Source organism: Anopheles coluzzii, chromosome 2 (assembly GCF_943734685.1).
Source record: "Anopheles coluzzii chromosome 2, AcolN3, whole genome shotgun sequence".
NCBI lineage: Eukaryota > Metazoa > Arthropoda > Insecta > Diptera > Culicidae > Anopheles > Anopheles coluzzii.
The window spans coordinates 17,450,664-17,477,522 of NC_064670.1; the positions used below are offsets into that span (position 1 = coordinate 17,450,664).

The 26,859-nt window shown below is 45.3% G+C and overlaps 1 protein-coding gene across 3 annotated transcripts; it reads right to left on the bottom strand.

Annotated features, from left to right (window-relative positions):
• Positions 1 to 202: 202 nt before the first annotated feature.
• On the bottom strand, positions 203 to 26,203 carry LOC120950073 (D(2) dopamine receptor). 3 transcript variants are annotated; one of them, XM_040367815.2, is made up of 8 exons: positions 25,964 to 26,203; positions 13,728 to 15,142; positions 6,882 to 7,106; positions 6,594 to 6,792; positions 6,291 to 6,524; positions 4,495 to 4,780; positions 940 to 1,163; positions 203 to 848 (listed from the first exon to the last, which is right to left on the bottom strand). In XM_040367815.2, the coding sequence occupies exons 2-8, from the start codon at positions 14,848 to 14,850 to the stop codon at positions 662 to 664; spliced, it is 2,478 nt and encodes an 825-aa protein (XP_040223749.2). In that variant the 5' UTR covers positions 14,851 to 15,142; positions 25,964 to 26,203; the 3' UTR covers positions 203 to 661. The 3 variants fall into 3 exon arrangements, with proteins under 3 accessions (XP_040223749.2, XP_040223750.2, XP_040223748.2); XM_040367816.2 differs by having other exon boundaries at positions 4,495 to 4,777; positions 24,588 to 26,203; XM_040367814.2 differs by having other exon boundaries at positions 24,588 to 26,203.
• Between the last annotated feature and the right edge of the window lie 656 nt (positions 26,204 to 26,859).

A 26,859-nucleotide genomic window follows, 5' to 3' on the forward strand; every position in this document is an offset into this window, starting at 1 on the left:
CCTAGCTTAAAAAAATAATAATAATACAAAAATAAAGAAAACCCTTCAGCATTGATGACACCATTTGTTGCTTTGATATTGATTGTAGATGTGAAGCAAACATAAATAAACGATTCGATTTTTTTTGAATTTATAGTTGTTGCACAATCGACAACCGTTGTGTTGATGTTCGGATGCAACTATCAAACGCACCAGTAGCATGTACATTGACCAGCACATTTTCGTTTACTTCATATATATATATTATATATTATATAAAATCACATTTAGGGTTGTGCACAGTTCAAACAACGCTAACCGTGGAAATTGTTCTTACAAAATACTGTCATTTTCTTACATTCGCTAGTCTCTACCGTAAGCCCTATTTGGTGGAGGTTCAATAACAGCTACGACACATTGCTACACGACGATTTGACTTCAAGTTGATTGCTGTTCCGCTGCCATCGGTAGGATCGGTAGGTGAACATGTTTTGTACGTTCCGTGGCGGGTGTGTGGGTTGGTGAAGGGATGAGGCATGCAACGGCCGGCTGGAAGCAGCAAGCTCCGACGCAGGGTTAGGGTGTGTGAGTTCCCACCAACACCAAGCAAACTAGTACGAAGGAGTTGTGCGAATGTGGTCGGTTCTCTGCTTCTGAATGGATTCCGAGCGTCATCGTTCGCTCAACAGTCATCATCCGTGATTTCGTAGCTGCCCCGAAAGTCACTCAGCGGGGTGGCCTGGGTGGTGGAGGGCGTGAGCAGCGACGAACCTTGCAGTGATATGGCCAGCGGTAGGGCGGACGGTGTGCACAGACTGATTGCACCGCGGCTATCGGTTACCGAGCGATACCTTGGCGGCCGACCAGACCTGTGGAACGGGAACGAACAAGTGAGCGCGTGTGTGTGTGTGTGCAATACAAGCGTACGGCACTAATCAACTAGGTATCGCAAAACCCTACCGTTCACATCGGCAGCGCAGCAAACGGATGAACGCCGCTCGGAAGGTTTTATTGAAGATCGTATAAATGATTGGATTTATCGTGGATGAAACGTAGCCCAGCCACAGACAGATGCTGACGATCCGCTCCGGTACCTTCGCCTCCGGCCATGCGGCAAAGATGATGTTTAGTATGAAGAACGGCGCCCAGCAAAAGACAAAGGTAAAGAACACGAGCCCCAGAACCTGTGGAGTGTGGAAGAGATAGATGGAAGAGTAAGAAAGTGATAGATAGGAAATAGAGGAAAGAAAAAAATATATACGTGGCCGAGTCCTAACTAATAATCCTTTGAAGTGGGCATTCGCTCGGTACGGTCTGCGCTTCGCGATAAAAATCGCATACAGACGAAACATAAATCAATGCTTGACGGTACGTGGCAATAAATGTCGCTGATTGTACAGGCTCATTAAATTGATTGGTCGCAAACGTGGTGCGAACCGTTTCTTCGCACCGTCAGGCACTGTCTGTGTTTGCCCATCCTATCCCGGGGCAGATAAGTAACGCCGTTTAGCTTAGCCTAATCTACTCCCTACGGTCTTTCGGTGAACTTGGGCCACCGGAGCAGGAACTTTTAACGGGCGCACATTATCGCTCTTTACAGACAACTTTTACGCAACACTTCCTCGCACTTCTGTCTCCAACGTACACGGTTGATGCTTGTATGCGTGCGTGTGTGTGTGTGTGTGTGTGGTGGAAAACTTTTAAATTACTTTTTAATTTCACACACTCTTTCTGTGCGGTGCGGGGTGGAGAAACGTGAGAATAAATTGAGGTGTTTGGTGCCGCACGTACAGAATGTTTCAGAAGTAATTGTTTGAACAGTGTCGGCAGCTCGTGTGGTGATGTATGTTGTAGGTAAGGGAGGATCATTGTACGCCGGATCACAATGGCAAGATCAAAGTGCTCACACCGGCTCTCGTGATCCTTGTGCATGTTGTGTGCGAACATACTTTGTAAGAAGCACCATGATATACGGTACAGCCATAAGAACACACTAATTTACTCAGAACGTTTAATGAACGAAAGATAAATAAAAACTGAAGTGTTTACCATGGCTCAAGATTTTGTTAGCTTACTGCAACATCGTGGCCACTGTCGCTGAGGCATTCGCTCTATTTTAGTACAGGTTGGGAAAGATCTGGAAGGATCATTTATAGACCGTGGGCATTAATATCAAACGGAATTTCAAATACAATCCAGAGAAGAAACTTAATTTTTGGCGCAAACAGTTTCCATTATTAGGTATTTTCCTGCACTCTGGAGTAGACGGAAAACATTTACGAAATAAGTGTATGCAACTAGTTTTGATTTGATTGTACGAGAGGCTGCTTTATTGGTAACCAATGCAACATTTGACTGCCTTTCATTCGATGCATTTGGATTCGTTAGTACTAATTTCCACTTCCAGGTATGATAAAATTAATTCCACACTTCAATCTGGACTTTATTCGGGTTCACAGAAACGCTGCTTACACACGCAGGAAAACATTTCACATTCAAACATTTAATCCATTTTATTGAAGTGAAAATTCAATCTAGTAAAAATGTCAATCAGCGCAAAAAAAAAACATCATAGCCAGCACTCGACGCGTTGCCGCATAGCGTATAAGTGAGGTTCAGAATATTAAACATCGCAAATCAAGTTATTTTTCGTGTGCTCGGCTCGGTAACGCTGGTTTTGGAAGTGTGCCACCAGGCATAAGTTTTTAGTTTAATTTCAATCGCTAACTTTTTGCATGAACCAAGCTGCTCACAAGCGGAAGAAAAGCTGCCGGCTGGGCCGGCTTTGTTTCACACTTAGATACGTAGATAAAATTTAAACGAGATAGTTTGAGTAAAACCAATCTTTGCACTTTTTGAGAGTTGTACTCTAGACGAACCTAGTTGTTACATTTGTCCGCTATAGTAACGGGTTTGCTCACTCGAACTGGCCAATCAATTGGTCGAATGAAAAATCGAATGTTTTGTGATTGTGATAAATATTATAACCAGTAATGCTGCTTTACGGAAGTTTTATGAAACTGTACATTAAAGATTATGATCATGAAATTGAATACGCATGCAACGTTTTGCTACTGTGTCTGACGTGGACTGTATGGACGTGAAGTGGTTAAAATCTCATGTGGAACAGGTTTTTTTTATCACTATTTCTGACACATTGACGTCATCTGTCACTGCGAAAATGAATAATGAACGCAAGATTCTGTGTAAAAGAGTGGCCAGAAAGTATGTCAACTGGAAAAGGAAACTTATTTATCCGAAGGTGAATAAGAAAACTTCGGATAAATAAGTCCATTTGCAGCTTTATTGAGCGGCATAAACTGGAAATATCTGTTAACACAATGGCAATGGATGACGACCAAAAAAAAGGCATCTCGTGCTTACTAAAATACTTTCCCAGCATTAACACCACAGCTTTTCCATCTGGCTTGGTTTGTGCTGTGCCATTTAACTTTGTGAAAATTTCCCTTCTAGTTTGTGAACAATTTACATCATAGCATGAGCGCACACACACACACACAGGCGCAACCGGAAACTGGGGAGAAAATTTATGGCACAAACTTGATTTGCGTGAAGCTGCGGAACGGAAACGAAATGAAATATAAAGGAAAGAAAAAAAGAACGTCAAACCCGGTGACAATTTTTCAATTCTTTCCTGACCACTGTCTACGTAGACACCTTTTTCCTTCGCCAAGCCCATCACCATCCCGTTTTGCAAGAGTTACTATCTCAACGCCTCTCGCTGTCCACCTTCATTAGGTGTTGGTCTCTTGTGAAGTTTTGTTTCGGCATTCCAGCCGGAAGTAAGAAACGTCCGTGCCGGGGACTTTTTGCATTGTGCACTGTTTACTTCTACTTTTGCCGCACTTTGCGATGTGGCCCAGTGCTGGGCCGAATGGTGGATACCGGTGAATTAACGAGAAAGTGGACTGTTGCCTCTCATTAATTTTGGCTAGTTTTAGGAAACACCCCCTATCCCGGTGGCCAGTCCAGTCCTCCGTAATAAAGAGGCATTTTTGCTCAAGAGTGTTTGAAAAGGAGTCGTTTTTCCTCTTCCGTCGGTGTGTTGCAAATCTCATTTCCCTCAATCCCAGTGGGCGAAGTTCCGTCCTGTTCTGTTCTGCATTGCAAAGCATCCTCATCGACGCGGTGCACGTAGTAGCAGTAGAAACGCGACAAAGTGTTCATCGAGCATAGTTAGAACTTGCTACTTAAAGTGGGTGCCGTAATGTCATTTCGTCACCTGCAGGCTGCAAATGAATGTCATAATGAAGCGTTAAAAATCGCGCCCAGAGGCAGTGTTACAATGAACCATTTACCAAAACCGGAGAGAGAGCGAGAGAGACAGACAGAGAGAAAGAGTGGATGTTGGTCAATCCATTTAGCACCATGGTGGCAGCATCCTTCAACCCCTTTCCCCCCCCCCCCTCTACACACTATTTAGCCGGTGGACCGGAAGTGGTACCGTTCGTGTTCGCGAGCCGCGTCCCATTACCCTTTCACTACCTGCCTTACCTTGGTGGCCTTCTGCTCGGTGGCGACCGCGTTCGCCGACAGGTTGGTGCGCTTTTTGCTGCCGAGAAACTTCAGATTGAAATTTATCGCCGGCGTCGGTACGCTGTTGAGGTGTATCCGGAAGGAGCAGAACTTTTGGCGCCTCGTTTCCCGCTCGATGCTGTCCGGCGTTTGCGTGCCCTGGTCGCACACGGTTCGCGACCGCTTGCCCGCCATCGTGCGGTTGCCGCCGTTGCTGTAGCCCAGGTGCGGGTGCGACATGCTGCCTTTGATTGAGCTCATTCTGCTTTGGTGGTTGGCCGTGGTCCGTGGGGGCGGTTTTGGTCAGCGGAATGAGGAAGGAGAGAGAAAAAGAAAAGTGAGGGTGAAAAAGGAAGAGCAACATTACGCAGCAGCATAATTGAGCGAGAGTTAACGTTATTAACGCCCTTTGGTGCGGTATAAAAGGTTGACTGCAGCGTGAAGCAAGGTGAAGGTTGTTTTCGCTTGTTATGATTGGAACAAAAGTGGAACCTTTTCGCTTTGCTGTTGCTGACAGTTAAGTGCAAGCGAAGTAACAAGAAACATTGTGCGATCCCTGGGTAGCAAATGTATGTATTCTTCTTGTCTGGCAATACTATTAAAAAGGAAATGTAGCACGAAGATTCAATCGAATCGCACCACCGGGCCATATTTTCCAACTGCACTGGCAATGACAATGGTGGACTTACTTTTTCAACTTTTAAAACGATCAAATTTCTGAATGGAAATAAAAAAAACGCACTCCACACACCCACACTGCAACTGTTCTCTTTCAGCATACATCAATGCGAAAGGGGAATGGAAAACCTCATCCCAATGGATACGAGTCGCAAACTAAAGCAAAAAAGCAAAACAAAAACGATTTTCTACAATGTACATCGTTTACAGCACTGTTTTTTTTTTTTTGAGTGCCCATTTTAGTATCTGCGTAATACGTAGCCTTCAATCATTGGCGGTGTCGATAGCATAGAAATCCTTCCATTGTGATAGAATGTCGAATCGTTGAGCGATGGACTGTGCGGGGGGATCGAAACACTACGAAAAACTCAAACACACAAGCGTGGTAGCTGTGCATAAAGGGGCAGCCAACTGGCAGCATTTCCATTCCGTGGTTGAGATGCTTGAAATGGTTGAAAGCACCAGAGTGTCCACTGCGCTTTGTGGGTGTGTGTGTGTAAGGAGGGTGGCGGAATGGAATGACGGAAACTTTTCCTTGAGCTGGCGCCACGTAACGCGAACGCAAAGTCTGGCCATCTGCGACCTTTCTCACTCGGATGCTGCGGAATTATTGAGCACTCGAGCACTAGCAGCGGCAGCCCACCGGCAGCCAACACTTTGTAATGGAAGGACAATGGCGGGCTGCTGGTGCGATCATTGCTTCATTTGACAAATTGAATCAGCTTGTACTGGTGTTGCTTTTTACGTGCTGCTTGGTTGCGCGTTTAATGTGTTTATCTTTCTTGATGAAACTGCATTACCTTGAGCCTTGAGGGAACTGCAAGAAGAAGCTACCAAGTTTGAGCTTAAACATTATGCACTGTAGTTGATGTAATGTAGAATAGGTTTATCTGATAATGGCACCCCGCCGGTGAGTGTTACGATAAGGATCTTAATTGGAACTGTACATATTGTAAAATAAAAATGCACATACAGGCTTAACTGATGTACCACTGCATCTGTGAACATTTCAATTGCCACACTATCCTATCCGTCCTTCTAATTGGTCGCCTGTTCGCCAGTCACAATAGCGCCGGGCTCACCGCGCACATACATACCTGTCCATTTTGCCGGTCCCAGCGGTGGTGCCGTGCCATCGCCAGGGCAGCGCACTGTGCCCGGCCGCCACCGATGGCAGCGAGGACGGTGGCGACGAATCGTGCTGCCCGTACGCCGGCTGCTTATTGTTATTGACGGTGAATTTCCTCATCTCGACCGCTTTGTTGGAAGTGGACGAGCCATCACTTTGCGAGTTATTGGAGTGTTTGGAGGATGCCAAGCGGCCTCCCAGTCTGTGGACGAGTCAAATACGGTTCAGCTGGTCAAGCGGTATGCCTGCGGTGTGCGAAACGCTCCCATACCTTCGAAATAGCTCACCCTCCGGATGCTGCTCGAGAAAGCGTGCCTTCTTGCGGAGTAGCTGCACGGTGAGAGCGTACGTCACCACCATCATCACCATGGGGATGTAGAAGGCGACCAGCGAGCCAAACACGAAGAAGGCCCGATTGTTGATGACACACTCGTTCGGGCCGGGCATGATGTTGTTCTGGTTGATCATACCTATCCCGATCGCGGTTGGAAACATGATATCATCGCCGTTTGGTGCAAAATTATTGTACGTGTGCGTGTGTGTGTGTAAGACAACTCACCTAGCACGGTTATCGAGCTGGAGACCAGCATCGCCAGCAGCCACACCAGCGCGATCTTGATGCCCGTCAAGCGCTTCGTTGAATGGTGCCGACTGCCGAGCGGATTCCGGATCCCCAGGTAGCGGCCGAGACTGATGAAGCACATGTGCAGGATGCTCGCCGAGCAGGCCAGCACGTCGCACGTAACGTAGATATTGCACCACGTAACGCCGAACGGCCAGTAGCCTGAAATAGTCAATCGATTGGCTTGTTAGTTTGAATCATGGAGATGTAAGAACATACACCGAAATTTACATAAAAGGATTTTCAGCAAAAATTCACAGAATAAATGTTAAAAATTATTTAAAATTTCTTAAATTTATGAAACAACATGTGAATATGTAATGGGTAAATATATATTATTGTGTTAGAAGTACCACTAGTGGTGGCAGTGCTCTGAAATGCGTTCCGTACGACCAATTTCAAGTAAATAAGTTATTTATGATACAGCAAAGTGTTTCCTGATCGTTTACAAAAGGGTTTAGAGGTTTGAAAATTAAATGATGCCATTTCGATACATAGCGGGAAGTGAAGAGTCCTTCCCGTCACAGTCAGCTCGAGTGAAATTGAACGTAACATTTTGGGATTTTCTGCTATATTTTATTAAAAACGGGTTATTGTTCACCAAATTCACAAAAAAAAATCAACTATGCAACTACTTAGACTATAAAACATGTTAGAATGACGAATTAAATGCATTTCCTTGTGATTTTCCACAATGTTCCCGGGGAAAAAACTAATGTTCAACTAATACTAATACGACAAAGAAACAAGCTGGATCACAGTACAGTCAATAAATAGGATTTTTTCATATATTTGTTGCATTGTATTGTATTATTTATTCGGGATGAGTGAAGTGGCCTTATCATGTTGTGGTTTTGGTATAAAATCTATTTCAGTGACTTTATGTAGAAATGTGCATACACCGTATTGCTTCGAATTGCGGACACCTGAGATATTTTTGACATTCATATTTTGTAACTAATTCAATTTTAATCGGTCTTTATAGCTCCTTTTACTAAAGCAACCCTTCTTGCAAACCTTAAAAAAAATCGAATGATTTTACCAGTAACAGTGCAAATAATCATAAAATTACAACGATATTTTGATTCATATTCCAGATAGTTCCGAGCTCATGTTTCCAATTACGGACGTTTTGATTCAAATTCCGTACAGCCTCTAAATTTCGAGTATAATCTTCAAATTTACACACACACACTACACCTTTTTAGTTTTTAACTTGCTTAAAGTTCCAAATATTCTTTTCTGAAAGAAGGCAGTTCCTTCTAGACCAACAGAACGACGTTCTTAAAAACAACGGGGTGTGGGTGCTGTTTTACTCTTGTACTCGTAGATGCGTATAACCGAAGAACTGCTACGCGAATTGACGGGCTGTTCCATACGGCCATCGAGCCAACTGTAACATAAATCTTCAAATGTCGTTGTTTTCTTGTTGTTATCATAGTAGACCACAATATTATAAAACACTGTTATTTTCACGTTGAAAGCTACTTCCACATTGGATTCGGAAGTATTTCAATGCACTTGGATGCGATTAATAGGAATTATCGAAGAAATAACGCTGATATCGGTTTTTAGCAAAACTGCATCCCAACTAACAAAATCGACAAGTTTTCTCGTTCTACCCAACAGACCAGAAAACCAGTGAGAACGAGATAGCATGTTGATTTTGTCGCATGAGATCTGGTGATGAATTGACCGACATAAAATATGTATGTACTGTTGTATCAGGGCCTACTAGGGGTCAGCGTCAACTTTAGTCAATTTTAATCAATTCTTAAATCAAAAAGTGGTATGGCCAGGGACTGGATTTTCTGACATTCAATAAAAACATTCAATGTTTGGAATTCGAAGCTGTCCGTAATTTGATTCATGATTGTATCTAGCTTCTTGTCATTTTAAATTCATTAAACTATATCTGTACCACTAAACTAGCTTAAATAGATTTCTATATTTACCCTACCAATTATCCGGTATTATCCAATTTTGATCCAAAAATATTGAATATATGCTCATTGTTACTTTTTTTACTTGTAACTGTCTAATTGCTCTATCTCATTCGGTCGCGCTCTATCTCAATCAATTAGTCACTGATAGCCAAACTGATAAAGGTAGACCTACAACGTAGTTTTTGCACCAAAAGAAGAAGAAGAGTGATAATATCTCCATATTGGAGTAAGTCGCAACACTTCCTAGAAGTTTGTACACAAATGGTTTCGTAACACAACTGAACATGATTACAACGTGAAACCAATGTATTCATAACCCCTTCAACGTTCCATCGCATCAATCAGCGTACGTCAATCACACTCATGTTTAGATATTCATTTCAATAAACTGTTGTTTTTTGTTGATATATTGAATAAAGAAGTCCCTCGTACGGCGTTCTGTCATCGCACACAATGCTCCACCCAGCGCAAACAAGCATCCCCACCACCACTACCAGCAGCCGAAACCGTAGCTAGAAAAGGGAACACCCGAAATCACTGCCCGTGCGTTTGTGTGACAGATCGGTCTTCATTTATATGCACTGACCCGCATTAATAGCGATGAATCTCCGAGCGAGCGAGCGAACCGGGTGAGCCAGATTGGAGCACATTCACGCACTTAATCTACCTCCTGCCCACTGCCACACTCTGCCGCCGCCGCTTCGACCGCACGCAGGCACGCAGGTGTTGTTGTATCCCACACGGCCCACGCGCGGTGGAAGACGTCACGGCAACACGTGAACCCCTCGGCCACGGCCACTCGCAAACAACTAACGTGCGAGAAGTTGATTAATGTAGCCCATAATCTGCTCCAACGGCATAACTTTCTGCAAAACTCCCATCCCGCGTGCGAGCGTGCCTGCGGCATGAAAATGCCGAAAGCATGGTGACGGGCGACCGGATCCCCTGCCGGTTATGATGCCGTAGCCATTTTTCGGGCGTATCACTTTTTTCGCCTTACTTATGGAAGGTGTAACGTGTGAGTAAGTGTGTGTGTGTGTGTGTGTGTGTGTGGGGGGGGGGGGAGGGGGGGGGTGCGTTTTTTTTGTTGCTTGTTTGTCAAAATCTGTGCCTCACTGTCCCTGTTCGGGGTTGGGTGACCATAGCTGGCTCCCGACGCATGGGGTTGAACATTTGAAATAGTAAATTGTACCATCGGGACCGCACTCGTAGGGTCGTTTGGTTTATCTGGCGCGTATGTATGTGTGACTCGGTAAATGGGTATGTGCATGCGTGAAGCCAAACAACTGAGAGCAAGTAAAAGAAAACATCCATAATTTTTCGCACAGTTTTCGTGTTCCGTGTGCTGGCAAAAATGCTTTTACCGGAGAAGCAGATGATTCGCCCGCAACCCACAGCCCATTCATCACCGGTTAGCACAACCAGTGCTAGATTTATTTGACACACACACACACACACACACACATACACTTACAGCAACACAACCACAATTTCACCCAGCAAAGCAGCAAAGCGAGCAGTCGGGTTTTTGGGAAGGAATTCTTTCAAACCTTAACCGTTACCATCGTAGGGGCGGCAAACGAAAGCTGCTACGCTACGAAAAACGCAACAGCCGAGCATGGGTGCACGGTGGACGAAACATAATTGGGACGGTGGAAGGTGGAGGCTGCGTTTTCGGGCCCCCTGTCGACGCGGAGGTGCAGTTACGGTTGCAACAGTGCTCAACCCGCGCACCGCCTTTCGCGCAAAGTGAAAGCGAGCGGATCCCACAATCCCCATTCGAAACGTGATATAAATAATGGCGCATAGGAGAAAATGCCACTGGCCGCCATAAATCTTTCGCTCGCAGAAGTAACGACCACCGTGTTACCCACCTACCCATGAAGCGGTGGCAGCAGCAGCAGTAGCAGCAGCAGCATCATCATCATCACCATCCCGTCTATCCCGTTACCGGTGGGTTGCGTGGGCTGGGAGTACGGTACGGATGTTGCCAAGCTAACGCCATTTTGAATGTGGCATCAAACGGAAGCTTTCGCTTTCTTCCTGTCCGGTGCGGTACTGGGCGCCTCCATCGAGGTTTAGCACGACCCGCCGTTGATGCAGCGGGTCTAAGGGATGGCCGTGAACCCGGCCTGTTGCCATTCTCTTTCTTTCTCCCAATGGTTGGATTTACAATTCAATTCACATTTTTTCCCATTACACGCACTTACAAACACACACACACAGCACAGCGCAGCAAAAGAGTTCGCGTCACTTGATGCTGCTTTTTTGTTGCTAGAAGTGCTAGAAAGTCGTCGGCGCTACACTGTGTGTTATTGTGTAAATGTTTTGCCCTTCCTGCCGTACCGCCCGGCGTCATCTTTCCGCCTTCCTTGCTACGACCACAAAACTTTGATGGTATGTTTTTCGCATTCACACAGCTGCGCATTTGGCCGAGGGAATGTGCGGGGGGGGGTGCTTAGTTTTGTGTAGTACAACAAAAGCCAATGCAAGGTACAGGGGAAAAGAAACAACAGCAAACCAACCCGAGCACGTGGCCCGAAAGTTGCAAACCAGTTAGTTTCGGTGCACGGGCACGGGTAGACTGTGGGTGGCAGAGCAAAAAAAAGAATACACAGAGACGAGAAACATCCAAAAAACACCAACAATCCCGGGGCCGATGTTTCTTGCACAAACTAGCGGAGCGCATAAGGGCGCTAACAACAAAAAGCTAACATTTTCTTTCATCAAATGAAACGAAAGAGAGAGAGAGAGAGAGAGAGAGAGAGAGAGAGAGAGAGAAACAAGAAAAAAACGTTGAAATAGAGCGACTCTTGGGGCAGTGTGGAAAAACAATCGTGGGAATTGTGGCGATAGCTTGTTTTGAATAACCAGGGGGTATTTTTTCCGACCAGTTTTGTCGTTAGGCTGCCATTTCAGAGAGATAAACAAAAAACAAACCGCACACCGAACGTGCGGTGAAATTGAACGGATTTATACACAGCAGTAAACTGTCACTGCCCTGAAATGGACGTCCCACCAGCACCACAAGGCAAGGGTGTTGCTTGGAAGCTTGAAGCGGTGTGTGTGTGTGAGTGTTGGGACGGATATCTATCGAAGGAAAGAATGTGCTTTTCCCCCGGTTGTACGATTGATTGATATCCGTTCTAAATGGTCCATGAATAGAAATGTGGAAACACCCCGGCACGATCCCGCGGCGGGCTGGAGCAGGCCGACAAATGGGTCGAGCGAGGGATACAGCTCCCCCATCCCCCACCCCTTTAGTAGGCCATGATTTACCGGCGCACCAATTCCACACGGGAAAGTACCCACTCGGGCGAACCGGGCGTACATCAAAGCCGTCGCCACTAATGATGATTTGTATCTAGTGGACGCGCGGGAATATTGGCCACTCGAATGCCGGCCAAACCGCCTGCCGGGATGCCATCTTCGGAAACCGAACAGGGCAAAGCAATAAAGAGCAATAAATAGGGTTTGTTTTGTGTGAAAAGTGAGACGTGCAAAAAACCCGGGCGATGTGCTCTAATGATCCTCAGCTTTCGGGGCACGAGCGTAACGAACCGGTTTGGGCGATCCATATTGATTGGTTGGATAATGTACTCTGCTGGAACTGCTGGGCGTGCTGGTGAGCATGGGAGGAGTTTTGTGAACAAAAAGCAACTTTTGAAAAAAGATTAAAGTTCAGTGAACCATGCCAAATGGAGCTAATTTGATTTCAACATTACACGGAGTTTATCACTTCACTCCAAGGCTGTGGGACCCCGTCCTGATACGTTCTAAAGCAATATTATTTCCATAATATGACGCAGAGCGACCCTCACTACGGTACTGGCGAACAAAGAATGCTCATCTACTGAAGAATGTTCATCTACTGTTCATCTACTGATCTTTGAACTGAATGTTCAAAGGCTAAAATGAGCTTTTGTTCCAATCGCTCGTATTCAATCTGCAATTCAGCATAAATTAAATTTACTTCGCATTGATCCTGGAGTATCATCAACATCGAATGTTTTGAGTGTTTTAACTTGAAATGAACAACAAAGCACACCTCAATACGTCTAGCACATTTCAAATCCATGTTAGCAAAACAGTATTGGTAAATCTGCTACCTTCATTGTTTTGCGCTTAGTTATTACTTATTAATGCGGTTGTTATGAAAACAGGACAAATTAAAATTATGGGGCCCTTTCCGTTTGAAGTTCGTAGGCTGAAATTTCAGCCAGTCAGCTGTTTGCATTGTATAGCAGTTTTCGAGCAGCTATCTATGGGAGTATAATATACAGATGGGACTATCCCAAGATGTATGAATTTATAAGACTGTTTTTATCGCTTCTGATTCTGAATGAAGATTTTAAGAGTGTTTAGAGTATTCGTCAAGCCTCCAGAAAGCTCGCTGGAGCAAAAGTTTTCACCCATCCTGTCAAAAAGTGGTATTCAAAATTGTTTCTAAAAAAATGCCATGAGATCACCTGGACTAAATACACTTTGATTCCAGATTCCACCACGTGATCTCTTCAATTCACCTTGGGATAAATGTAAACAACCCGGTGTTTTCGAGCAGATAATCGAATCTAATTCTAGCTTTGGGGCTAGAATAATCTAGACTGAAAATTGCAGGCTAGTTTTATGTGCGGTTTTGTATGGAGTGTTTACATGATTTCAGCCTCCAACTGTCAAACTCCATACAAAAAACTAACTAGAATCGTGAAGGCCCCCTATGTTAGAAAGGAAACATAATGATCAAATTTAGCATGAGTTTGCGCAATACACATATTGTCACCTTGAGCTGGAGTCAAAGAAAATGATCAAACGATAAAGCTCCCACTTCAGCACTTACCTAGAAATCCTGGTATGGCACCGAGCGGCATCACGAACAGGCTAACGAGCAGGTCCGCTATCGCAAGCGAGAGCAGAAAGTAGTTGGTCACGTTCTGCAGCTTGCGATCGAGCGCCACCGCCAGACAGACGAGAATGTTGCCGAGCCCGCCGGCAAAGATGAACAGGATGACGAATAGGAAGCTCCACTCGTACCGGCCCGGGGCCGTATCGCCACCCGCCGGCAGCTCCCCGAGCAGCTGCGTCTGGTTCCAGCCCGCGAGCGCCGCCACGGCATGGTGCTCCGCCCCGTTCAGCCAGGTGGGGCTGACCAGTGCATTCCGCAGCTCGACATTCATCCAGCACTGGATGGGTTCGAGCAGCGATACGCTTACCAGCTCGAACGCGTCACTTTCGAACAGTGATCCCGCGCCCAACGGCGACTCTGTCGACACATTGCCACAGACCAGCCGGACGGACTGCACGGGCCCCGGGACCGCCCGGGCGGTCTGTGACGGTTGCGCGGGCGTCGGTCGTTCCGCGTCCAGTAGCGCCTGCGACGCATTCCAGCAACCGTCCACCGTCAGCCGATCGGTGTCGATCGTGTCCAAGCTGCCAAAGCTGACCTCGGTCAGCTGCAGCAGCAGCTTCGGCAGCTTCACGATCAGCTCCGACACGGGCTGGAACACTTGGCGCGCGATCAGCGTGATGTTGTGTGATGCGGCGGTGCGGCAGCTCGTGCTCGGTAGCTGCTGCCAACTGTCCGGCGCAACCGGTTCCGGTGCACACTCGTACAGTGCATCGTTCCACCGCACTTCCTCGGTGTGTCGATCGCCACTAACACCATCACTGCCGGACACAATGGAATGCAGGCCACACTTGAACGTCTGATAGCACTGGGTGGCGGCCCGGTAGAGGCTGCCCGTACTGTTTCCTGTCCGTAGCTCGACCGCACCCACGCTCCCGGGCGGGCCTAGCGGGTGCGATCGTGCACTGTCAGCACTGTCGTCGCCATCAAACCGGCACAGCACATCGGGACCCCACAGCAGCGAGGAGGAACTGTTACTGTAACTGGCGCAGGACACCATGTACCGCCACGCTTTCCAATGATCACACCACCAACCGAAGGACTCTCCATCGTCCATGGTTGACTGGTTCACACGTCACTTTAAGCGAATTCGTTCTGATGGTGCTGACTTGTTTTTCTGTGTGTGTGTTTATGTGTGTTTAAACCGGTCTTGTATCCTAGCGCACGCCACAGAGCGGGTGAAAGAGAGCTGGCCGGGAATGCCGAGGCTTCAGCTCAGCTCAGCGGTGGCTGCCATAATTCCGCCGATCCATCGTAGCACGCGCCCGGCAAAGTGAATGTGCAACCGTACAATCATCAGTATGAATGAAATCTAACAGCAGCTCGCGTGTCTGGGAAGCGGAACCGACCTGCAGGAAAGATACTGTATTACACATCAGCACGAGCCCGGGCCAACTCAGCTCACAGTCTAATAAATATTTAAATTGAAATTGCACATGTGGATGGTTCCGGTTGGCTAGTATCGTTCACGCAAGGACGAGCGAAGGAACTGCCGCTACATTCCGCCGTTCGGCCAGAGTTTGGTTAAGGAATTACGAAATATGCGATCATTATGCGCACCGCTAGTGGTATGGTATGGCTGCAGCCGCAATGCCCCGGATTGCCCGTCCCGTCCCGTGTTCCGGCCAGCCAGTTGTAGCGAATGGTTCGGGCGCTGGGCGCGCATTCGTTTTGTGGAACCGGTTTGATGCCGGTGTTAAACACACCTCGTGCCGTACCGAAACGACCGTTTATGAGTTTGTGCGACAGATGCTTCACTCAGATGGCAGTGAGGCTGATAATTGCCAACCAGTACTGCCGTCGTCGCTTGTCGCTGTTATGCATGGGTGCAATAAAAGAGGCAATATTGTGTGCAGCATTTGTTAAAATGTGTTGAAATAGCATGTCGAATTCTTGAAGATAATGGAGATACCCCAATTGGATTGGAATATTTGAATAGCATGTGTGGCATTGCTTCGTGCTACTAGCAATTGGCGTTCGTAGACTACGCGTGCTGATCATTTATTTGTATTTTGAAAATGGAAACGTCTACATCTTGTGTGTGTTTTGGAATAAAATTGTTCTTGCAGATAGTCTGCCACAGCTCGGCTTTTAAGCTATCAACCTTTAATTCGTAAAAAAAAACAAACCACATAAGTAATTAGTTCGATTTTAAGCCTATGTTGGGCCAAATTAGGATCATTGGAAGTCGTATGCTGCTTCTTTCATGTGCTTCATTTCAATCGTTTGTCCCCTCAATCGCCTCAGTGTATTAATTGCTTGTTTTATTCTAGCGAAAAAACTGTGACGAACTTTAAACAAATTCACTTGCGATTTTATTTGTCCCATTCTTTAACAAGACGCACGGAGCTAAACATGATTTTAGCCATTTCTATGAGGGAGAAAGGGCAGCTTTTAAAAAAAAATGTGATGAGGGTGGAAGCAATAGGAATGAAGTTACCATGTGTTGGTGGAGTAAGATCACCGTGTGTAGATCGTACACAAATAATGTTAGCTTCATTTAAAAAAAAAATCTTTGAACCACATGGAAAACCATGGCAATTATTCAACATGTGATCGAGGGGAAGAGTTACTCGACTGGGCATAGCGAATTTTCGCTTTGCTTCAGCGATAAAATTTGTTATTCATTTTTGGCGTAAAGACTTTTTTCGCGAATCATTTGCCAGTTTACAGACTTATTGTACGACACAACCGGATATTCTAAAGTTTAGGCTGCGGGAACGAAGACGGCAATCGGGCCTTTATACATGTGCCGGACCGTTTAACGATCCTCAGCTCACAGCTTACACTATCTAATTACACCGAATTTCGTCGTGCATAGTCTTGAGAACGTTTTAGCCCTGTTCTGAACGTCAATGACTGCGGGCCCGAGAGTTCTTGTAATTTGCAGCACATAATTAGATTTCTATCAATCGCTAACAACTGTACTTAGCACACAGCACAGCACATTTAATTAGTACGAATCGACACGCCATTTTCGTGCCCATTCCTGCGATTGCATAGGCACGATAGGCTCAATTTATGGGCCCCAAACAGCAATCGGTAGCATTCGGTCGCAGTTTGAACCAACAGCGGCAGCAGCATGTTGTTCCGAATCCGACATCGGTACGCAATCACGGCGATCAACAGCGGGTTGGGCCCGTTTACGAGCAGCTCGTTTTAGTTCTACCAAAAACCAGGGGCACAGTGTTGGTAGTGGTGGTGGTGCACTATCCGGTACTTGGGTTAGAAAAACCGCTGGTTAACATTACCGAACACTGGCTTATTCTCCCCCTTCCTCCCTCCCCATTCTCACCTCTCTTTCCACAGCACTCGGTCCAGCGCCAACCACCCTATCGGTATGTATGTAAAACGAGCCGGCAAATGGCATTGCACGAGGATCGTATGTGGCTACACGGCTGCTCGAAATCTAAACTTTCCGCGAGTACAAAGTGGTAACATAACCGCAGATTATCTCCAGCGCGATCTGGCAGCAGGTAGTGGCAACGGGAGGGGGGGGGCGGCACTGACACAGCAGCATGGTGGTAACCTCTTCCTCCCCCTCCCCTAGTAGTGTTGGCGATGACAGGCAGGCTGGTTCGCCGATTGCATCGCTGAGTGGCTTTCAACCCGGCCCCTGGTGAACGGTGGCATGATACGGTAGCGCTGGGTGTAGCTGGAGAATGGGTGTGTATGGGTTGTATAATGTGGCGTTTAGATTTCACAGCTGTGGTCTGTGGGCTTCAGGGTCAATGCGGGCGGCACATCATCGCGACAAATCTTTTCCAACCTTTTTGCCGCGCCCGGCTTCCCCCACTGCCAATCGAATGTCAGCTTCATGCATTACTGCCAATAAGGCTGAAATGCAACGGAACATTATGTGTCCCGTACACAATCAGGCGCTCATTCAGTTTGGAAAATCCCACCACCCTCTGTTGTGCAACAGAGCAAACCCTAGCGATCGACATTAACACGTGTAAAGCGGGGGTTACAAATTGGGTACGGGTGTCTGTTCAACAACCACTATCGAAACCGACACACGTTCTCACCTAAAACGCTACACCCCCGGTAGCAAGCTGCACGTTCGAGCTGTGGTTAAATATGAATAAATGGACACCGGTTAAACATGGCCGGTGAACCAGTGAACCGAGCACATTTCAATGGGCAATTGATGCTGGTGTCTGCCGGTTGTGGATTATCCTGCAATGATAATGAAAAGGTTTGTCCGCAAAAGTGCCATTGTTTCGAGTGGCGTGTTTTTGACCACCGTAATTGAAGGCCAGCAATTTCACCAATCAGCATTCGTGGTTTTGTGTTTATGGTTGGCGTAATTAGATTGCTTCTATTTGTTGGGTGTAATTGATCAAACGAAGATTTAATTATTTTATCATAAGTAGGTTGTGTAAGCTTGCGCTAGTTGGTTAACTTTCGGAATAAATATGGATATGAATATGATGTCGGGGCGGTCCAGTACAGTCGTCAACTCGAACGACTCAACATGCCCGTCATGGGTTCAAGCCTAGAATGGACCATCCCTCCGTAGCAAGGGTTGACCATCCGGCTGCGTGGTAATGTATAAAGCCTCGAAAACCTGTATAGGCCGCCATGTCTTCGTAGGACGTTACGCCAAGTAAAAGAAGAATGAATATGATGTATGTTGATCTGGTTGATGTATCTCACTCATCGTAGTCTGAACAAGTTTTTCAACTCGATTTGACCACATGTCAAATCACATCAAATTTTATGGTAATGAAATTAAAACATATGAAAATGTGTTTATCATATCAATCACTTACGAAAAGTTCAAATGATACATTTTATGGCAATGAAATAAAAATCTTCTGAAAATATGTTTATCATATCAATCACTTACAAAAAGTTCTAATGTTCACTTACAAAAAGAATGTTTATATAACGATTTTAAGTTGAAATTAAACAATAATATTATGTTTAAAACGTCTTTTCTTTTTCATACACAATGGGAATAATTGTAGTGAAAAAGACTTTACCAGGCCTTTGTTAGTGCAATATATAAAGCATTTTACAGCAGCACTACTCGAAGCATGTTACATCGGTGTTATAAATAGATCTTAAATTTCCGATAGCAAAAACTACATATTTTGAATAAAATGCTACACATATGATGAGATAAGATTGCATTCAATTCAATAAACGTACAACACTCAACGCTGCACCTGTGTGATTTGTTTACAAACAGCTTTATCAACTTCATAAAAAGTTAATTTGTTTTAATACAAAATATATACAACTAAAACTTTGCACACAAGGTTGCCATTTCTACCTTCTCGCGCCCTTGCCCGCAGAAGACAACCACACTTGCCTGGAAGCAACCAATTTGTTTGCGTATCCTCCAAACTACACAGTCGCAAACACTATCACCTGCCATCGCCTGAAACGCGAAGCGACAGCGACAATAAATTCAATAATAACTACGCATTTCGCTTCCATCCCTTTTGGGTAAGCCGACAAAGACTTTCCAGTGCCCGCGAAATGTGTCGATCGCACCACCGATGATAGCGAAAAGTGACGGCACAGTGGAACGATAATTTTGCGCTCATGATTCAGCGGTAAAGTGTAAAATTGACGGTAAAGTCTATAAATAGGTGTACGCTACGCAGCAGAAATCCCATCGGATCGTAGCCAAAAAAAAACCGAGGAGCGACGGAATAATGCGAGAGAAATATGAGCCCGTCCCAAGGTGCACGCTAGTTGAACATTGTTTGCATACCGTCCTCGAGTAGCGTAACTTTTTTTCAATAATGTGTTTGTTTAAAGTTCAAAGATCAGGCTACCGAAGGTGCTGCCTACACGGGAGCGAGAGAGAGAGAGAGAAAGATAGTGCTGAAAATATAATGTTCACAAATTGGCAAATACCTTCTACACCCATCACACGGAGCCAAACAGCGGTCGAGTGGTTCGTGATGGGTGTCCATTTCAAAGCAGCTTGTGGGCCGGTACACCCAGCCTACCATCAAAGATGTCATCGTGATCAATCAGGTCTCGGAAGTAGCTCTGGCCCGGTTTCGAGGAAGCTGAAGCTGTTGCATACTCGATACGCATCTCAACCGCACTCCACTATATACATACTTTATGCTTAAGAATCAAACATCGTCTAGCTTGTTTGTACCGGTGAGTGAATCCCGTCCCACAATAAGCAGGAACACTAAAGTGGATCACTTCCCAATGGCAAATACAACACTTCGTTTCGTATTGATTGGCAATATCGTTGTGGGTTTTCGATTTGCCAAACGTGCAGGAACGCTAACGAACTAGTTGCGAGTGGACGATGATGGGCGGAAGGGAAAGGCTAGAGCCAAGGTTTTGGTTTCACAATGCCTTCCCGGTGCGGCTATGCAGCTACTAACGATGCCAGTGGACAACGTTCCCTACTTCCGTGACCGTCGGAAACTAGAAAGTCTTGCTTTGTTTGTTATATTCACTCTTCAGTGAACGAAATGGAGGACAAAGCAGATGCAAGGATGGATTCGATAAACAGCATGGTTCATTCAATTTTCAATCGGTTCGATGGAAAACTCAGTGGCATGCTGGAATGGAAATGTCTAGGTGTGTGTGTGTGTGTGTGTGTGTGTGTGTGTGTGTGTGTGTGTGTGTTTTTCTTGTGATGGAATGTTCTCAAAGCTTTTTTGCGACAGTGCTGGAAGACTCGTCCCGAATGCATTGTTGTCTGGACGGGTGTGTTTTTTGCAAGCTAAAACAAGAATCGTTTTTTGTACAAGATGCAAAAGCAAAATCTCAAAGTGTTCAACCAATCAAGCTACTCAGTTTTCAAATGGTGACAAAGAATTATGGGCGAACTTGTCAATCGAATGTTTTTTTTCTGCTTTTGCAATTTGATTTGCTACCAAGGTCTTTAGTAGTTCACCGTATTGCTTGTGCGCGGTGATCTGTCAAGATTGGTTGAAATAATTAGATAACTTTTCAAAACATGATTTGTTTTTTGTTTAACTGATTTCTAACTTAGTATTGGAATATTTAAATCTTAATGTTGTGTAAAAGTTTAAATATATTCAGATAGTATCTTATATCTTTACAGGGTAATAGGAACGCAATGTGTTACAACGTGTCGAGTACAGCAATGGTATTACAACTATTGAGCCGTAAAACAATGGCATTCTATTGCATCAAGATTCCTAGGATTGAGCAAGCTAACAGGGACGACACTGAATAAATTAAATGTTCTGCCAGGCTTCGTACTGTGCTATTACGCCTGTAGATGTAATAGCATACAGTACAGTAAACTAAATTATCGTGTTCTAAACATCATTGCACAATCAGTTTAGAATGAGTTTCCAGTGAATCTCAGCAAGACAAAGGTGTGCAGATGCATTAATCTAATTTATAAAATATCTTCAATTGAGATATATAAGCGATCTTCATGTATGCTTTTCTTTCCATGAATTTTATAGTAATATACTTTTCTTTTGTGAAAACATAGAATGCTTCGTCAACGGAGGAAAACTGTATGTTTGTAGGAAGCAGGTGCTCTAAAGGTGGGGAAAGGTGTGTAAATTGAAACAATAATTTTCTATTAAAATTATGTTGCAACAAGGGTGCCTTCACTTGTCACGGGCAATCTTTCAATCCAATTTAGCCATGCGGTACTGCAACTTACCATCAATAAAGCAAAATAAATAGAAACAGGTTCTAGGAAATGGGCAAATTTTCCCACTGGCTTACCCGATCAGTGTTGAAAGAAATAGCGTAAGACGTTTTTGCTCCCCTCGCCCCGCAACAGCATAAACACAAATCAGTTTAAATAAGTTCTGCGAAATAGCGTCTGCCTCTCGGGGCTGCCCGCAATAAAGCCATGTCAGCTGGGTAACAGTTCGCAGCTGACAGACATCCGCCTTGTTGCTGCAGCAGGACCCTTGTCTCTTGATTAAAATCTCATCAAAACCTTTTTCACTCCGGCTGGCAAGTGGTGGCCATACCCATGAACGCACGGACAAACGGTAGCACCCGAATCTTCACTACCTCCTTCCCTCTCACACCCCGTCCACCACGCACTTTTCTCGAGCCTCCTTTCGAAGCTCAAACCTGCCAAATCCGACGTAAGCCATCCTGCGTGTGCCAAGGAGATTAAGCCCGGCCAGCAAACGGAATCCGAAGAGGAAAGCGAAGGTCCCCGGGAAACGAGGATCAAAGTACAGCAACTTCTTAACGCCCGCTCTCACGAACCCGTTGTTGTACCAGCGCAAACAATAATAAAATGCTACAAGCGTGTGATGGCTTTTTTCGGCAAAGCCAAACGCAACAACAAAAAAAGCTGCCAGCTCCAGTTAGGTCGACAATCGGACGGATCGGGCTAGGTGAAACCGGCCTGCCGTGGGGACGGACGGCATGGATACAGAAGTGTATCCTCAAGAATTAATTCTCGAGGAATGTTTTAGAGCGTGGCAGCACCGTGAAGGTTTGGATGAAGTGTTTTAGCGGTTCAGTTCAGGCGAAAAGGGATCATTTTGCATGTTTTTAGCAGCGTTATTTACGTGTTTCGCCTCGCCCCTGTAAGGGGTTATTGAGTTCTTATGGTTTTGCGCACCCACACACAAACACAGCCATGCAAAGGGAGAGGGGGGGGAGTCGATGGGGAACTTGGAGAGGCCCTTTGGGTTAGTATCGCAGGGTTAGCCGGATCTTTCTTTTCCCCTCGTCGGCGGTAAGGTGCAATCAACCGAAGATAAGATCAGTGGGATACGGCGTGATTTAAGCCTATACGGGTATTAGCAAAACCCCGAGCTGGATACGATGGGTCCGGGTGGAGGAGTGAGGAGAATTTGTGGTGCCGGAACGGAAAGGAAACAATCCGAGCGTCCGAGGCTGGCCTGCCGAACCCGCCGGCAGTGTAGACAGAAAAATCATTGTCGGCTATTATCGGGAGCAATAATCAGAGTTAATTGCGTAGAAAATAGGGTTTCACATCTGCCAAAAGTGAATGCGAAATATAAAAAGGGATAAGTGCGAACCTTAGCAACTGTCTGAGCGTGTCAGAATGTGTATGTGTGTATGTGTGTGAATGTGTGCATGCGTGCTCTGAAGCTGGACAGGGTGGTTCGCAGACGGCTGCAAAAGAAACGGTTTGCAGGGGTTGAAGTTTAGCTATCGCAAGGCAAGGAAAGATTTAGACGCATTTGTGAGCTTCGTTTTTAGTTTAGTATGCCAGCAAAAAGGCATGAAGTGATACTCGTTGACTTATTGATTGACCCATACCAGCATCCTTACAGAGAGTTTATCACATAGAGGTGTTCAAGAATTCAGGATCAGGGGTTATCTTCAGAGGACCCTATAATGAAGCCTGGGATCACTTTGTAAAGCTTAAAATGAATATTTTGTTGACTTGTCTTATGAAAACGAGTTTTAATGGTCGCTCATTAGCTAAAGATAACGTTAAAATTACCCGCAAATGCGCATTGCGAAGCAATGCGGCCCGCAAATTATAAAGTTTGAAGATCCCTGTGTTAGATCAATGTTTTTTTTAATAGAAATTCAGCTAATTAAATATCATGGCTTTGCTGCATGATAAAAATAATTGAAAAGCAAAATAAGAGTACCTGCAACTACTACTACGTTAACAAATACTTTAACATATACTCCTCAAATTATTGTACTTATTGAGCTTTTCAACACAAATATAACCCTTTTCTCGTCGTCAAAATACTAACACATAAGAAAATAAAAAAAAAAAATCAGTTGAACCGGACCAATAACTGTAACTAAACCAAGGTCAGGTCGAACACTTGTATATTTTCGACAGTGGACAGGGTCAACATTGATACCAAATGCATTAAACCGACCAATTACCAGAGCTAGTCTACTACCGCCAAGAAGTGGATGGAGTACCAACGACTGGAATAAAAGTGTTGAGTTTTTCACCGGGTTTCCGGCAGAACGGGCTTCCACACAAAGGAACACAACAGGAATGGTCCGCAAGCTCTTTAAATCTTATGTTGACATCGAATTGGGGACATAATGATTTTGGATTTTTCCAGTTTTGACAAAAGCATGTAAACATTCGGAAAAGTAGTACGAAATGTTTGCGGCATCCTTTTATTTGGTCGAACGGAATGTTGGAGTTGGCGATACTAACCAACGAACAAGCATATTACCAATCCTTTAATTAGTAGGACGATCTTTGTACTGGTTACATTCAGCAACGATGTTAAAATATAAACAATATTGTCCATCAGCTAGAATGTTAATCGATTCCCACTTTCTGTAAAACTGCTAATTGATTTGTTTGATAATGCAACCCTCAACGCACCAGTACCAACGCCTAACATTGAACATATCAACCAGAAGTGCACTTCTGCTGCATTTATGGTATCGTACACACGGCAACAACCACAACAACAGTAATAACAAAAAACTGCATTTACACAGCGTTATACAGCGTGTGTGCCGTTCATACCGAGATAGCCCTGAAGTAGTGCAAAGAGCTCTGGGAGGCAGATGCATTAATCAACACTGCCACACGCCCCCGTCCAACCACACTCATACAGTGCACAGTACGACAGCTGGGTGCTAATCGAGTCACTTGAGCGTATGGGCGGTTGGGCAACTGACCCGTACAAACAACCTGTATCCACAAAACGGGCCAATGCGACGAACGACTAAGCCTTCTCGGTAGCCAGGTCGTCGATACGATCGTCAGCACCGATAAGCCTGCAATCTGGGCAACGGGCGGGCTATGCTTTGTGTGTGTGTGTAAGGCGATTTTTTTGTGTGTAGAATTAATAGTGCAATGGGAAACATTGCACACCAGAAAGATCCACTTACACTTGCGATCAAAATTTGTGCGATGGTTGGAGACGTCTGGTAAAGAAGTACAACCTTCACATTCTTCTCACCTACTCTGGTTATATCACTTGCACGCTGTACTAAAGGTATCAGAGTGCTCCGTTAACCGGTACAATGGCAATAACACGCTGCACTGTGCTTGACAGCGTTACTTGTATTTCTCCCTTTTTTTTTTGTTATCAGAGATTTCGGACACTTTCACTATTAATCACACCGTTGCGCAGGTAGCTTTGATTGATCGTGTGCACTGCTGCTGCCGCTGCTGCCCTTTTCTGCACACTGCACACGGCGAGCAATCTAGTCGTCTGCTTCTTTCACCTAACTGCGAAACACGTACTTCCGTACCAGTTGAAGGGGACCGTTGAAGGGACGGTACGGCACATTGAATAGCGAATTTGAGAAACCAATTTACACTGGCCACGAGGCACCACAGCTACACCGACACCGGTAACGATGATCGCACGGCAGAGCGCTCCATCCAGTTGCGTTGCACTTGCCTGCGCAGGATTATTCGCACACGGCGGCGGAAAACAGCATCCCCCACACGGGCCACACACGGATGCACACTACAGCGGTTGACACTGACTGATGCTGCATTTCATCGACTTCCGGATGGGTGAATTGACAACCAACAGCAACAATGCACACAGTGCACTCACTTACTTATGGTGCTGAACGTATATTGAGCGGTTTCTTCAAAGGATTACCCATCAGAAGCTGGGAATAGAGGGAACCAACAGAACTTGGTTGCACCTTGCTCTTTACACACGTACCACACACACATATACACACATATATACACACGTACCGTTTGAGGGTGGATAAAATGAGGAGGGGGGGGGGGGGGCGAAGATTTTACCCGCTTTCGATTCACTGCTGACTTGCCGGCGGTTGTCGACGAATCACGCTTCAGCTGCACTTTTGAGAATGTTGCGAAATTGAAAGGTTGCAACGAGCGCGCGCGTATGATAAAAAAAGGGAAAATCCCACCGTACCCAAACTTTGCAAATGATTCTCGAATGCACACCACAAACACACATACATGAACGCATACACACACACACACGTGGGCGCCGTATGATAAATTCACGACCGGCAGGCAAAGACCGGATACGTTCCGAGGTGCTGGTCGGGCCGGGGCTGTGCTGTTGCTCCGGTTTTGTGAGGAACGATCGGCACTAACGAACCGTCGGTGTACCGGGTTTCTGCATCGCTTAGTAGAGGATGCTGACGACGATGCTAAGGGTGAACAGTTGCCGCAAAGAAACCACGTGGTATGCGATGCAAATTCTGCTCACCATATTTCCACACACACACACACACACACACTCTTTCTGACACCACTCTTGGCTCACCGATTTTGATCCGTTGTGTGGAACACTTTTACGTTGGTTTTGTTTCACAAAATTTGACAAGATTTGCGTTCTGCGATCCACACGGCAGCGGGCTGACACAGCAGACGGGTTGAGCTCTTCCACGATTGCCACCACCACCAACAACAACAACAACGTACATACACTTTGAAGCTTGGTCAGTACGCGCGCGTTCGCCACGTCCGAACCGTACGGCGGTAACAGACGGAATGTGAGTGCTGGCGCTCACACAAACGCTCGGTACGCGGTGTGCGCGTCTCTTCGTTCGCTACGGAGTGGCGTTTTGGTGTTCTGTTTGGGTAGGGATGGTCCGGAATCGGAACTAGGTTTCCGATAGCAAATTGAAATGATTGCTTGGGACTTTATCCATTCCTATTGGATCTTTTATTCATACCATTCCGATTATTTATCGAGTTGGTTTAAGCGTTGCAGTACGTAGTATTTTGTAAAAGGAAAAAAACCCCGCTCAGCCCTTTCTTGAAAAAGACAAAATAATGAATAAACATTGTTTAATAAATTATGAAAAAAAAAAAAACATATTTGTTTTACCAATTGAAATGCGAATGTTCCGACCTCAAGCGAAAACATTAGTTGCAATAGCGAATTGCTCTTTTAGTAAACACCCATCTCTAGTGTAGTTCTAGGTCACTCACTCACAGTAACTCACCCGAGCACGTGAAGACGTTCTGCGGACGGTAATTTGACCGTACGCATGGTAGACGCTACGAAAGAAATATATAAAAAAAAACATTTCAAACAAAATTACCCAAAACTAAATAGGCAAAAAGTACACATTGTATGTTTTAAAACAGGGTTTCACTGTTAAATGATGTGTACGATACGTATTTTCATCCGCGTTGAATGTTTGATGACTTGAC